Consider the following 16147-nt stretch of genomic DNA (forward strand, 5'->3'; position numbering starts at 1 on the left):
TTCTTATATGTTCCAGAATGTCATTATTAAAAAGAAATAGTAAAAATTCTGCTTCCACATATTTATTTGTTCTCTATTTAACTAAATACCCACAACTAAGTTAAAAACCTTTTTGTGACAATGTGTGGGAACTGCTGTCTAAAGGCACCTATTTGAATGAGCTATGAAGTTTTGGTTCCCAAATTTGTGAACCTCTGCCAATTTCTGATGAAAGTTTTACTAGTGTAAAAGGTACTAACAGAATAAGACTGAGTTTTCAATACAACAAAATACATTCCATTTAAAAGAACACTTTTTTTTTTCTGGGATTATGTCATTTCTACCTTTTTAATGACTAAGTGTGTTTTAAGAAATGATGGTGTATGTATTTGCTTGACAACTTTGTGTGTTTGTGTTTTAATTTTACTGATCCTTCCATTCTAAATGTTTGGAAATCCTTTCAGAGCGGCTTACTGCATCATTTAAAAATGTATTTTGTAGAAAACACTTTGGGAGTTACTCTCAAGGGCCCACAAGTCTCCGGAAGCAAGTTATACTCATTTTTATTCCATGACGGTGCATTTAATTCTGACTGGGTTTCAAGTGAGGCTTAGCGCTGACACTGTGGGGAGAGGCGCGTAAACATGGCTAAGGCTGTTTCGTCCTCATCTGTGAATGGTTTAGCCTGCGCGTTAAACAGTTCAACAACATACGTGTGAGCGCCATGGAAAGTAGAGTGGTTTGGCAGTTGCTGGAGGCAGGTGGAGACCCTGGACCCAGAAAATGTGGAAAGGTAGAGAGAAGGGGAAACCCATGGTAGAAAGACATATAAAGCAGCCAAGGCTTGGAGTTCATTCTTGCGTGAGCAAGAACAACAGCCTCTGCTTTGGCACGAGTTCTGCCGTTCAAGGAGAGCCGGCTCGAGGTGCAGCCTCAGCCAAGGGAAGGGAGGGCTGGTTGAAGAGCCACGTGAAAGTCGTACCAAGACTCACACCACCAGAGAATTCAGCAGCTGCAGGAGAGGAAAGAGGCCAAGCGCTTCAGTTTAGGACTACGACGAGCAAGGGGGTGGAGTCGGACACGCCCCGAGGGCTCACACACCCAACCAGCGACGAGCCGCTCCGCCCTGCAGAACACGCCCCCTGTTTCTTCCCGACAGCCCCCGGAACCTAGCTCCCACCCGCGCCTGCGCAAGCTTTATCAAGTCCTGCCCCTTTGCCCGGCCGCCGGGCTCTCCGGTAGCCAATATGGCGACTCCCTGTGTGTCCTGCGGCGCAGCAGCTTTCTACCGGCTCTTTCTCGGAGGTAGGGTTAGCCTCACCCGGAGACAAGGCGTTTGGAAAGCCGCGGCTGCTGAATTGCAGACAGGTACTGGATTCCAGGTAAGGGAGAAGCACTGGACCGTGTAGCGCAAAGATGTGGATACGCGGTCGCAACCTTCCCCTGGCGTCTCACGTGCGCTCAGACGGGGACTTAGGGGTCTGGGGTATTTAGTAGAGGTCTGAGGTTGAGAGAGGAGAAATGGGTATTGGTTTGCAGCGGCCAGTCGAGGTTGTTTCTGGTTTTCGTAGGGTGCAGTGAGGAAGTTGTCTGCAGACTGAACTAGAGTCCGTGCCTTAGGTGTGGTGGGTCCGGTCCTTCCGGCTTGCCCGCGGTCCAGTGTGGAAGAGGGCCGCGCCGGGGGAGGTAAATGAGAACTGGACTTCTGCAGTAGGCTGGAAGACTTACTGGAGAAAGTCACAGTGGATAAGATTGACAGTGACTTTAAAAGTGCGTTGCATCTGTGCAGTTTCTGTTTTCTTAATTTTCCCCCAAAATCTTGTCTCTGGAGAGATGGAGACCAGAACTTTCACATTTCCTTTACTCCTGAGAGCAGTGAGAAGCCAAGATTTTAGCTTCACGGAAATCAGTTGGGTGATGGTGCCATTTGCTGACATGGGATCTCAAAAGAAGGGAAAAGTTTTGAGAGGGAAGAAAATGAGTTAAGTTTTGGATGTAATTATGTTTATTATACAGTTTTAATTGGGATGTCCAAGAGGAGATTTCCAGTAGGCCCAAAGATTGACAGGTTTGTAGTTCAAGAAGGGATCTGATTTACAAAGCCTCCGTTAACTTGTAGATAGTAATCAGGGCCTTGGAAATGAATTCAAACACCTAGTGAACGTGTCCTGAATTGTTATAAGTGGAGGGACAGGTCCTGAAGGACAGCAGTCAAGAAAGAAGAACATCCTAAAGATTGAGAATGAACTGCTAAAGAAGTAGGGTGGAGACCAGACAGTGTGGTGTCCTGGAAAACAGGCGAATGTTTTAAGTAGGGAAAGTGATAAACAAGTACCAAATATTGTAAAGAAGTCAAATATTATATAAAAACTATTGAAAAAAGGAATGCTTTTTAAAATTATCTTTCTTTTATATTTTAATCTAAATTTTTTAATCTTTCTTTTATATTTTAATCTAAATCAACCAGTCCATCTACTCATTTATCCATCACTTTTTTAATACTTTTAAAAAAGATTTTATTTATTTGAAAGAGAGAGAGCATGAGCATGGGAAGACACAGAGGTAGAGGGAGAAGCAGAAGCAGACTCCCTGCTCAGCCGTGGAGCCCTACTTGGGTCTCTAGCCCAGGATCTGAGATCATGACCTGGGCCAAAAAAGAGTTGGATGCTTAACCAACTGAGCCCCCCGGGCACCTCTTAATACTTTATTGTTGGAAAATATGTTGAAACTTCCATTTTTTCATGCATCTCTTTTGAATATATTTTCCCTGCATATGCCTAGTTAGCTCTAAAAGGGGCTGTAGCATATAGAATGTTTTCATTGCTGACACTTTATGTTTGTATGTGTGGGGTGGGAGGGGTGCTAACTTTCTTTCCCTCCCTCAGACTCCAGAATCTGTGTATCCTTTGTCTTTCTCTATGATCCTTTTTATCATATACATACATATGTGTCAGTGGTAATGGTTGATGGCCATTTATTTTGTTAACGTTTTCTTACCATTAATATGTTAACATTCTGTAATAATTCTTAAGTACTATTCCTTTTATTTGTGTAGAAGAGCATTCCAGTTGGGAGTTTATTGTTGCAAAGTATGTGTACATCTTACATTTGAATGGATATTTCCACAGCTTTCCAGGAAGGCAGTAGCAATCCACACTCCATCATTGATATATGAGCATGCCCCCTTTTCTACTGGCATTAGCTATTTTTTTCAGTAAGATGGGTGAACAGCGATTTCTCCTTGCTACTTTAATTTTCATCTCCTTGACTGAAATAAAGCTTTTTTCCCCTTCCATATGGTAAATGTTTACTGAGCACTTTACTTGAGCCAGCCACTGTGAAGTAAACAAATCATTATCAAATAATATATTACCGGACAGTATTGACCCTTAGCACTCTCCAGGGATGATCCTGAGACTGCCGAATCCCTAAATTCCTTTGTAGTGTCACAGCTTATATTTTACCACAAGAAGGGCATCTCACGTATAACTAAAGGATTTAACTGACCCCACTCAGACCCTTACTATTACCATATATGTGATTAAAGATATTCATAAAAGTTTTTTGGTTTTTTTTTTTGGGCACAGACTTGTCTATCTTAAATATTAATACTCCTTCATTTCTATATCTAACATTAATAGTTATATTTTTCTTGGGCTACCTGGGTGGCTCTGTCGGTTGGACATCCAACTCGATTTGGGCTTAGGTCAAGATCTCAGGGTCAGGGTCATGGATCAAGCCGGGGGGCGGGGGATAGAGCCTGTTTAGGGTTCTCTCTCCCTCTCTCGCTCTGCCCCCCACACCTGCGCACACACAAACATGCTCTCTTTCTCACTCAGGAAAAGAAAAACATAGTTACATTTTTCTTAGGGGTCATATTTCTAAAAGGATGGAATAATAATAACAAATACATCTCATAGGGTATTTTTGCATTTTTTAATATATAAAAAATATAAAAATTTTTTATATATATTTGCATTTTTTATATATATAAGTGTGTCCTAGGTGGTGATCTAAATAGTAGTTATTACTATGGGTCACAGTCAAAAAAGTGAGAAACACTGATGCCATCTAGAAAAAGAAACAAGTTCTATTAAACTATGACTCCTGTGTGCTTAGTTGGGACCCTAACCAGCAGACTTCCTCTTGTGTACCCATCTTATATACATGCTTTGTATTAATGCCACTACAAATACAAATATTTAAGTGAACCAAATTTGGGATGGAGGAGGGAATCTTATTTGTGAATGGTGAAACTTCAGGTTATAAACCCCTGAATATCGGGGACCTACACCCAGTTTACCATAAAGATTTGCAGAGGTAAGTACAGAAGAGCACAGAAGTGCAGTACCTAGTGCAAATGAGTTGAAATGGGTAGAGTGATGGGCAGCTTCTCAAAGGAGATGATACAGTCTTCAGGAGCAGTTAGGAGTTCCATGAAAAAAGAGGTGTTCTGTTCTATGATGATGTTAATAGGTACGGAAGGGACAGAGACCTACAGAGGTCAGTGGATCTAGCAGCAACAACTAATTGGTTATAGCAGTTATAATTGGTATAGTAATTGGTGCAAGAATGGTGAGAGATAAGAAACTTTGGCGGGCCCAGATTATGATCTGTTTTGCTATACTAAGGTACTTGGGCTTTTTGTTTTGTTTTGTTTTGTTTTTTGTCTTAAACTAGTGAGATCCGCACTGGCATTATAAGCAGTTGACAGCCATGATGTCCTACAAAGGCTACCCATGGATTCCCAAACCCTCTATCAATATAATGTAAAAATGTTAATTTAGCTTTCTTAAATATTTATGACTTTTTAAAAAAGATTTGTTTATTTTACATACAGAGAGAGTGTGTGAGCACAGGGGAGGTAGATCAGAGGAAGAGGAAGAGAGAGAATCCTCAAGTAGATTCCCAGCTTCCCGCTGAGCACAGAGCCCAACTTGGGGCTCCATCTCAGGACCCTGAGTTCATAACCTGAGCGAAACCAAGAGTGGTATGCTTAACTGACCAAGCCACCCAGGTGCCCTTGATTTTTTTTTTTTTTTAAGATTTTATTTTTAAGTAATGTCTGCACCCAGCATGGGACTTGAACTTACATCCCAGAGGTCAAGAGTTGCATGCTGTTGACTGAGCCAGCTAGGCACCCCTTTGACTTTTATAATAAGGAAAACTAGTAGACGAGTTTCCTGTTTTGAAAGCCAGTTATCAATGATACATCCTTTTAATTTTATTTTCTACTAGACACTTAGTGCTTAAACTTTCCGTGTTCACTGGGTCAGTACCCGCCCCCCTTGTTGAATCGGACTGTCTGCCAAGGAATGATCGATAACATTTGGTGTCTTAGCCCTTGTGTATTTTGATTTTATGTAAAAACATTGTTCTTGTCTTAAGTATCTGTTCTTTCCTTCTTTCATCTTATGGGTGCCTAGAGATTATAATGTCCTGTATTTATCATAGCATACAGCTGGTTTATGATAGGGTCTTAATAAAGTTTTCTGATAAATTGCTTAAAAACTCTTTGAAATTAAAAATTGACTTCCATTTGTATCAAATGCTGTCTGCAGCTCGGTAAATTGGTTATGTTTTCCCCTAGGTAACTTTTGAATTTTTTAAAATCTCATTTTATTAGCAATGGAATTTAAAACCCCTTTGATGGGATAAGAGTTTGTTTGTTTGTTTGTTTGTTTTGAGATCTCATCCTGTCCTTTTAAGGATAGAGTTAATGTACTAAATCTACTTGTATTATGCTTCATTGTTGTAAGTAGGGTAATGAATTAGTTACTTATTGCTGCCTATCAAGTTACCCCCAAATTCTGCACCTTATAAACAGCAGACATTTCTTATTTCATGGTTTCTGTGGGTCAGGATTGCAGGCACAGCTTTGCCGGGTCTTCCTTCTGGGTCACCCATAACGTAGCATTCCATGTGTTGGCTGTGGCTCTAATTGTCTCGGGGCTGGAGGGTGGAAATCTGCCTCCCAGTTTGTTCATTGTGGGTGTTAGTGGGATTCATATCCTGCAGGCTGTTGGATGGGCTGTTGGCTAGAGGCCACCCTCAGTTCTTGTCACGTGGGTCTCTGTAGTACAGCATACCACATCTGGCTTCCATCAGGTTGATCAGGACAGGAAAGAAAAAGAGGGAGCGCAGTCTTTATTACATAATCTTAAAGGTGACATTCTGTCACTTTAGTAATATTCTGGTCATTAGAAAGAGGTTACTCAAGCAAGTTACAGAAAACTACGCTCAAGGGGAGGAGATTGAACAACAGGAAGAATACCAATGGTTGGGGGGACACCTGGGTGGGTCAGTGGGTTAAGCCTCTGCCATCGGCTCGGGTCATGGTCTTGGTGGTCCTGGGATGGAGCCCCATGGTGGGCATTCCGCTCGGCAGGGGGCCTGCTTCCCCCTCTTTCTCTTCCTGCCTCTCTGCCTGCTTGTGATCTCTGTCAAATAAAAAAATAAAATCTTTTTTGAAAAAAAAGAATACCAATGGTAGAATTACTGGGAGCCATTGGAAGCTGTCTGCAACTATGAAAGACCCACATTTACTTCTTTTTTATGAACTAAGTGTCTTGTGTATTTAGGTCTTTCCCCTAGCTGTAAACCTCTTGAGATAAATAGCATAACCTTTGTATCCCTATTCTGATGCATAGTACAGTGCCCATAGATACTTCCTAGATGCTCACTCATTTCCTGAATTTGAACTTGTGAAGGGTTCTTACATATAGGGATATGTGCATGTGTACATGTGCATATACACGTGTGTATACATGTGAACACCAGCCACACTTCTTTTTGCCAGGTAGATTGGTAACTTAAGTAAGAAAACTGCAGTTGGACCATACTTTGTATTTCCTTCTCTCGGTATGGCAGTGTTCTCATTTTAACACCAACTCGGTTCTGCTTGACAGTTATTTCTGTTAAGATTCTGTAGATAGCCTGGCCCATTGTAGTTGCCCAAATTTGTCAAATGAACTTGTAAAATAGTTTACTTTTTAGAATTTTATTATGAAAAATAAAGCATGTTCTGTCAGGCATTTATAAAAATAGAATACTATAATGAACCCTGTGTATAAGTCAGCCAGCTTATACAATAATTGTAACTGTTTTCCAATCCTGTTTCATCTGTCTCCCTTTTTTTCCTGTGAGCTCTTATATAAATCTCACAATTCCCCTCCACACACACACACACACACACACACTTGAATGTGCGTCTCTAACAGGCAGTTTTTAAAAGGGGAAAAAAAAACCATCATGGGGGAACCTGGGTGGCTCAGTTGGTTAAGCATCTGCCTTCACTTGGGTCCTGATCTCAGGGTGCTGAAATTGAGTCCCTGCATCCAGCTCCCTGCTCAGTGGGGAGTCTGCTTCTCTTTTTCTGCTCTTACCTTCCACTCATGCTGTCTCTCAAATAAATAAATAAATCTTAAACAACAACAACAACACATAGCTTCCATGCCACTATGCAAATATCTGACAAAATAAACAAAATTTTAATATCATCTATTACCTGTTTCATGTTCAAATTTCTCTGATTGTCCCAGCAATAATTTTTTATAGTTCGCTTGTTTAAAGCACAATTCAAGCAAAGCCCCTATATTTCATTTGATTAGGAAATATGTTAAGGCTCTAAGTTTTATAAGTTTGTGGAAAGAATATAAATGGTGAAATTTTGCTCAAGTAGTGTAGTAGATTTCCTTGTTCGTTTAACCTGGTGTCCATTTCCCTTTCACCAGGCACTCCTGTTTTCTCAGGAGGAATGAGTTCCTCCCCATTAGATACAATGGGGAAGAACTGTAATCTGGGGCAGCTGACCCAAGGTAGCCTCATTAGATAGCCCCTCGGGTGAGATCCTGAGCAAAGAGCTAAGGAAAGTTGCAATAGCATTTTATCTTAATGGCCACAGACTTCTTGAATGTGTTGTGTATCATTAGAGTTCCTGATTTTAGCTGCCTGCTTCAAGTATAGTCCTGGGCGCCTCTTAGTCTTCTAAGAAATGTCTCCTTTCCTTAAGCAAAGTCATTTTCTTTTGCTTGCATCTAGAGAATGCTAGTTGATAAAAATATAAACTCATTCAAAAAGGTTACTATCCTTTCTCTCTTGATGTCCTTATATTGTTTCTATCCATGTTTTCTCTAATCTGACTTTAGTCTTTACTTTTCTTTTTTATTCCTCAAAGTATTTTTTCTTCTGCCATTTCTTTTCAAATTAGCAGCAGTTCTTCTTTGTTCCATTTTTATCCAAGTGAACAAAAAGGAAACTCCTTAATACTCGTAATATCATTAAAGTAGTGTGTGGCACTGGCATTTGGCCAAATTTGGGACATCACTGCTCTGTCAGGATGTGTCTGCTTCTTTGGCAACCTGCTTCATTGAAATTATAGTTGTCTGACCCACTGATTATCTTAAAAAAGAAACAAATCTGTCAAGTTGTATCTATACCAGTCCCTAAAAACAAAGTGTGAGAAAAATTCACTGTTACAGCCTTTCAGTTGGAAGTAGAACCTGTAGAAAATTTTGTTGGGGATTTGTACTCAATCAGCAAAGCATGTTCTCTCCAGGAATTCTGGCTGTTCCTAGCCAAAGACCTAGTTGATTCACATTTAGCCTCATCTTACTTAATGGATTTTACTAATGAATAATGGACTCTTTTGAATGTAAATATTTTTGTGTGAATCATTGCTGGAATAATTTAGAACATTTATAAATCTATTCAGTAATCTGGCATTGATGCTGTGATGGCTTTATAATAAATAGGAATTTCCAGAGTGTCATATTCTCCGGCAGTCAAAGACATTTTCAAATGTCTTTGAAAAGATCCTAAAGATCCTAAAGAGATTTTATGAAAAATAGCAAAGTGGGGGCTTTAAAAAAAAAAAAAAAATCCTCTTTCTGAAGTGAACAACAATAAAAAAAATTTAGTTTTTTAAGCCTCATTTATATTAAAACTAAGAAAACCACCACATGTCACAAAGTCTGAAGAATATAGATACAAGATAATTTTAAATCAAGTGAAGAAATGAATCCTCAAGGCAATAATCAACTCTCTTGCTTGAGGTGATATTAAAGTGTTATTGGAACAAAAGGAAAGGAACAGTGTGGGAAAGAGAGATGAAGAAAACGCAAAAGAAATTTACTCAACAAAATGGAAGAATTATTTTACTATAACTGACTGTCAGGGACATTCTTAAAAGGTTGGGTGAGGGAGAGCCGTATGAAATAGGCTATAAGACAAGATACAATTAAAGAAACGGTTAAGGAAAGATTTTTGGAGATAGACCAGTGACATTCAGAATGACTGCAGAAAACAGAAAACCCAAGGAGTAAAGGTTTAACAATCATACAGGATGCAGAACAAAGGGATAAGAAATAAGACTGAGAGAAGCTGATATGGTTGGAGGACAGAAAAACACAATTTCTATGATCGAAGAAGTAAACAATAAGTGAGAATTCAATGAGTATTACTTTCTGAAGTTGATAGGAGAAATAATTTAAACACTTTATTAGGAGACTTATTGGTGATCATTATTAAAATCAAAGTAGGCTGTTTGGTATTTAAATTGCTGGATCAAAAGACAAATATAAAAAACTATAGACCATCTAGCAAAAGAAAGAAAACAGGAATGAAAACATAAAAACGATAAAGACAAAATAAGATGAAAAAATGAGACAGTATCTCTTAAGTCCATTTAAACAGGATAGTCTCATGTATTAAAAAAGTCAGATTGATTCAAAACCTGAAGTGATTTAAAATTTAAATGAAAAATATGGGCAGTGATATTCCAGGAAAAGGCAAAGAGAAGTTTGAAAGGGTTGCAATATTGTGATTCAGCAATTAAATTCAAGGTAAAAGTATTGCCTGAGAATGGAATACTTTATAATTTGAAGGTACAATTTGCCTTATGATAGAACTCTTCTGAACTAATTAGTACATTGAATGTACCACTGAAACATACAAAGGAAATATATAGGAAACAGGAAGATAATTAATAAAATATTATAGCTATTGTATGAATATAGATTCATAACTGGTTTTTTGGTATTATTCTCCTGGCCCACATCCAGTATAAAGGGGTGCTTAATTTTTTTTTCTTATTTTCTTCCTTTAATTGTTCTGTCTTCTTTACAACCATTGTATCATCGCTCTTTGAATATGAAGTATTCAGTCCATCAAACCTGTCCCCCCACTTAACTCTGCAGACCCATCTCTTGTCCTGTTTCATAAAAATAATGGCCATAATACATAAGTAATCTTATGCTTTCCCTCACAAACTGTGTTGTTTCTTTGCCTAGTAAAATAGATGTTTCTTACTCTTAACGCTAATGCCTGCCATTTCCCCTACTTAGATGGTGTCACATCATGTCCCGTGCTGATTTTTAACAAGATGGCATCTCCCGCTCAAGTCTCTCCTGTGTACACACCCACAGAGCCATCTGCCTTGAGGACACCTATATCTCCTGAGATGCCCATCAAGCATCTCAAACTTTTCATGCCACAAATTGAACTCATCACTTCCCTCCTAATCTTATTCTTCCTTTAGAACTCATTACTTCAGTGAGGGGAAGTCTCCCGTATTCACTGGGAGACTCATTTCTCCTGAGGGCTGTGGTTGGTGATTGGTAAAAAGTGTAGTAGGCTCACCTGTATTATGAATGGATTCTTTTAGTTGTGGACAAAAACATTTTTGTCATATGACTTAACAAAACCAGCCTCGTAATCATCCTTTTGGCAGGGGAACATTGGGGAAAATCACCTCTACCGAGTAACAGCAGCTTTCTCCTCCAAATCCACAGCTTTGCCATGATTCTTGGGGCAGACAGGCATTTTCTCTTCACTTTGAACACAGGTAGCAACATCTTCCCATGTTCAAAGAAAACATGAAATCATTTAAAAAAAAAAAACAAACCAGAAGCAAACCCTGGAAAAAGTAAAAATATAGTAAGATGGCAAAACTCATAATGAGGATTTGGTGCTGTTGGCACTGGCAGTGGGGAAAGATAGCAGGGGTGTACAAAGACGCTGTAATAGGGCAGGCTCACTGTATGTAAGCAAGTTTGGGTCGTGTTTTACTAATTGATAGTGACACTGTATATTTATAAAGCATCTTAAGATTCTCAATTAATGGAATGCCTAGATGGCTCAGTCAGTTATGCATCTGCCTTTAGTTCAGGTTATCATTCCAGGGTCCTGGGATCAAGTCCTACATCAGGCTCCTTACTCGGAGGGGAGCCTGCTTCTCCCTCTGACCCTCCCCCTGCTCGTGCTCCCTCTCTCTCTCTCTCAGATAAATAAATAAAATCTTAAAAAAAGAAGATTCTTGATTAATAATATAAAGAGAGAAAGTTCTTTGTGCTCCCCTGAGGAAAAATAAACTATATGGTTTCATGGAATTTTAAATGGCCCTATCTTATTTAAGAGTAACAAGAAATCATTTTATCACTGTTTTGATTTGTGAGCATTTAAGAACATAATTTTTACTATTAATAGGGTATTATAATATTTGTCCTGAATTTTTTTCTTCTGCTTTCTATTGTTACTGTGGTGACAAATTATTATAGTTACTTTAATCTCTGGTTCTCAAAGGGTCAGGGAATGGATGAGGCAGGGATGGTGTTGGTGATGGTATGTGCCAGAGAAAATTTATGTTAATAAAAAGGAAAGTGAAGGAGTTACTAAGAATTATAGTTCTTAAGGTCAGAATTGCTTAAGAGTGTTTAAAATTGTTGAGGCTGGGATGAAAGTAGAGAACCACAGATTCAGATTTTGAGAAAAACCAGGACCAGAAGTATCTGTTCTAGTTATATCCAGCCACTGAATGTGGCTGAACAGTCATTTGAAAACATTTCTCTGGTTCTTTACCACCCTTTATTTTAGGTGAACTATTAATGCCTTGAGGGGAAATTCCTAGTACTACAGCATAAAAGGATCAACAGCAGCAATTGTGATATCATTACTGATAGTTTAAAAGGATGGGAAAGCCCTTATTTCTGTAAGTTAGTGTATTGAACCAAGTTAATGATAAATCTTGTCAGTGCTTAGTGAAGCAGTTTCTTCGCTGTATCAACTTAAAGGACCACAGAATAGTCTCAAGCTAAGCTAAACTATTATTTTAAGGCCCTGAAAGATGGGCCATGTTTGTACTTTACAACAAGGTGACTACCAGTAGCCAAAGTGTGCTCTCCCCCAGTACATGCTTCTTCCTTCTCTTGTCTTCTGCCTGCTCGGTTCTGTCTGCATGTGCATTTGCCTCTTTTTGAGGGAGTGTCATTTTACTTTTCATTGCCTGTGTGTCAAATATCACAACTAGTTGACATTGGCCAAGTGCTATCAAATGTGGATGTTTGTAGTAGATAAGGAGGTAGCATATCACTTACATATTTGGGCTTTTTGGGGTATTAATGTGTTGAAATGCCAGTAAACTGTAAGCAGAGGCTTTTAAAAGCAAGCTTTTGAGTGGAGTACAATTTCCAATGGCTTTCTTAACAATCCTTTTTACCTGTTTCCAGACTCTTGCCAACTGAGTACTATAATAAAGAGAACTGTTTGAACATCCTGTTTCATTCAGAGGTGGTAGCCTAAAGATAATTCTTTAATTTAAAATCTTTTCTCTTTTTGTTTATGTTTTTTGCTAGATATTAAGGCTAAGGCACACCACAGGTGTAACAACAAAGAAAAATGTTGCAGCCTTAAGACGTGAAACTTACACAGTGGATTTTATTAAAAAGCAAATTGAAGAGTTCAACATAGGAAAGAGACATTTAGCCAACATGATGGGAGAAGATCCAGAAACTTTCACGCAAGAGGACATTGACGTAAGTGCAGTTACTCTGTTGGGAAGGTAATTGCTGTAAAGTTTCTTTATGATTTATTTATTTTAGAGGGAACCAGAGAGCATGCTAGCAGGGAGGGGCAGAGGGTGAGGGAAAGTTTAAGCGGACTCTGTGCTGGGCTGGGAGCCTGAGGCAGGGCTCGATCTCATAACCCTGAGATCACGACCTGAGACAAAACCAAGAGTTTTGTCTTAACCGACTGTGCTACCCCAGGTGCCCCTAGCTCTGTGTTAGTTTTCATCAAACTGTCAGAATAAGGACAACTACCACTATGCATTGCAAGTTCTAACCAAGGTTTCAAAGAAAGATGCTACTTTGTATTTTAAGCATTATGAATAATAGCAAGTTTTAGATTTTAATCAGAAATGGATAATTTTCTTGATTCAAGGTCTTAGGAGCCACTGTGAATGCTCATACACAATTTGGAAACATTTATCCTATTGTGGAGTCTTAAACTCCGCTTTCTTACAAAATGGTAAAACAGATGGTGATGAAAATATAGTGAAGTTTATAGAAATCCCATAAGTAAACCTGAGTTGAGTGTTTTTTATTATCTTAACTATATATTTGAATTTTCAAAGTCAGGGCATGTTCTAAATGATTTGAGAATTAAAGTTAGAACTCTGTTATTATTCCACTCTTGAGTTGGTCTAACCGTGATGAAAGTAGTAATAATAAATAATACTTTTATCTTTAAAAAAAAAAAAAACTTTTTGTCAAACATCCCAACATACCTAGCAAAGATATTCAAAATTTAACCACTTTGAAGTTTGTTGTAACTTTTTACAATTTTATTTTGAATTCCAGTGTAGTTAATGTGCAATGTTGTATTAGTTTCAGGTATACCATATAGTGGTTCCACACTTCCACACATCACCCAGTGCTCATCACAAGTGCCCTCCTTAATCTCCATCACCTAGTTCACCCAGCCCCTTCACCCCGCCTCTGTTAACCATCAGTTTGTTCTGTATAGTTTAGAGTCTACTTCTTGGTTTGTCTCTCTCTCTCTCTCTTTTTTCCTTTGCTCATGTTTTGTGGGATTTTGTTTTGTTTTGTTTTTTGTTTTTTTGTTTTCCTAAATTCCACATGAGTGAAATCAGATCATATTTGTTTTTCTCTGACTTCTTTCACTCAGCATTACACTCTACCTCCAACCATGTCATCGCAAATGGCAAGATTTCATTCTTTTTTATGACTGAATAATATTCCATTGTGGAGAGAGAGAGGGGTGTGTGTGTGCGCGCGTGCACGCACAACATTTGGACTGCTTCTGTGATTTGGCTATTTTAAGTAATACTGTTATAAACATAGGGATGTATGTATCCCTTTGAATTAGTGTTTTTGGTTTTTGATTTTCTGTTTTTTGTTTGGTAAATACTCAGTAGTGTGATTGCTGGATCATGGGGTTGTTCTATTTTTAACTTTTTAAGGGACCTCCATACTGTTTTCACAGTGGCTACCCAGTTTGCATTCCCACCAGCAAGGCACTCGTAACCCAATCTTGTGTTGTTGATTTTAGCCATTCAGACAGGTGTGAGGTGACATCTCATTGTAGTTTTGATTTGCATTTCCCTGATAAGGAGTAATGTTGGAGCATCTCTTCATGTGTCTATTGGCCATCTGGATGTCTTATTTCGAGGAATGTCTGTTCATGTCTTCTGCCTATTGTTAATTGGATTATTTGCTTTTTGGGTGTTGAGTTGTGTATGATCTTTATATGTAATACATATATGAGATATAAAGAACGTACATTTGTGTTTATATATATAACCCCCCCACACACACACACTCTAATCCTTTATCAGATATGTCATTTACAAATATCTTCTCCCATTCTGTAGGTTGCTTTTTGGTTTTGCTGATTGTTTCCTTCTATGTGCTGAAGTTTTTTATTTTGATGTAGAGTCATTAATTTAATTTTGCTTTGTTTCCTTTGCCTCAGGAAACATATCTAGAAAAATGGTGCTGTGGCTGATGTCAGAGAAATTACTGCCTGTGCTCTCCTAGGATTTTTATGGTTTCAGTTCTCACATTTAGGTCTTTAATCCATTTTGAATATATTTTTGTGTATGGTGAAAGAAGGCAATCCAGTTTTATTCTTTTGCATGTGGCTGTCCAGTTTTCCTAACACCATTTGTTTAAGATGCTGTCTTTTTCCCATGGAATACTCTTTCCTGTTTTGTTGAAGGTTAATTGATCATGTAGCCCTGGGTTTATTTCTGGGTTTTCTGTTCTATTCCATTGATTTCTATTCCATTCCATCTATGTGTCTGTTTTTGTACCAGTATCATACTGTTTTGATTACTACAGTTTTGTAATATAATTTGAAGTCTGGACTTGTGATACCCCCAGCTTTGTTTTTCTTTTTCAAAATTTCTTTGGCTATGCAGGGTCTTTTGTGGCTCCATATAAATTTTAGGATTTTTTTGTTCTAGTTCTGTGAAAAATACTCTTGGTACTTTGATAGGGACTGTGTTAAATGCGTAGATTGCTTTGGGTATTATAGACATTTTAGCAGTGTTTGTTATTCTAGTCCATGAGCATGGGGTGTCTTTCCATTTTTTGGTGTCATCTTCAATTTATCAGTGTTCATCAGTGTTTTGTAATTTTCAGGGTATAGGTCTTTCACCTCTTTGGTTAGGTTTATTCCTTGGTATCATATTATTTTTGGTGCAGTTGTACATGGGGTTGTTTCCATAATTTTTCTTTTTCCTGCTTTATTATCAGCATATGGAAACACAACAGATTTCTACACATTAACTTTGTATCCTGTAACTTGACTGAATTCATTTATCAGTCCTTGTAGTTTTTTGGTGGAGTCTTTAGGGTTTTCCATATGTAGTATTATGTCATCTACAAATAGTGAAAGTTTTACTATTTCCTTACAGATGCCTTTTTTCTTTCTGTTGTCTAATTGCTGTAGCTACAACTTCCAGTACGATATTGAATGAAAGTGGTGAGAGTGGACATCCTTGTCTTGCTCCTGACCTTAGGGGAAAAGCTCTCAGTTCTTCCCTGATGAGTATAATGATATCTGTAGGTTTTCATTTTATGGCCTTTATTATGTTGAGGTATATTCTTTCTAAACCTGCCTTATTAAGGACTTTTATTATGACTGGATGTTGTGCTTTGTTACTTTTTCTTCATCTATTGAGATGGTCATATGGCTTTTATCCTTTCTTTTATTGATGTGATGTATCATGTTGTTTGATTGTGAATATTGAACACCCTTGCATCTGGGAATAAATCCATCACTTAATTGTAGTGAATGATTTTTTTTTAATGCATTGTTGGATTTGGTTTGATTGTATTTTTTTTTAAGATTTTATTTATTTATTTGA

At 38.2% G+C, this 16147-nt stretch overlaps 1 protein-coding gene across 1 annotated transcript in view; it reads left to right on the forward strand.

Annotated features, from left to right (window-relative positions):
- The first annotated feature begins 1180 nt into the window (after positions 1-1180).
- Positions 1181-16147, forward strand: part of MRPS9 (mitochondrial ribosomal protein S9) — a 67862-nt gene continuing 52895 nt past the window's right edge. The window contains exons 1-2 of the mRNA XM_044263764.1: positions 1181-1361; positions 12609-12788. Of these exons, the coding sequence (XP_044119699.1) occupies positions 1227-1361; positions 12609-12788 (315 nt within the window). The 5' untranslated portion in view covers positions 1181-1226. The remainder of the gene's footprint in view (positions 1362-12608; positions 12789-16147) is intronic.

The sequence above is a fragment of the Neovison vison genome, chromosome 8 (genome assembly GCF_020171115.1).
Source record: "Neovison vison isolate M4711 chromosome 8, ASM_NN_V1, whole genome shotgun sequence".
In the NCBI taxonomy this organism is placed as follows: domain Eukaryota; kingdom Metazoa; phylum Chordata; class Mammalia; order Carnivora; family Mustelidae; genus Neogale; species Neogale vison.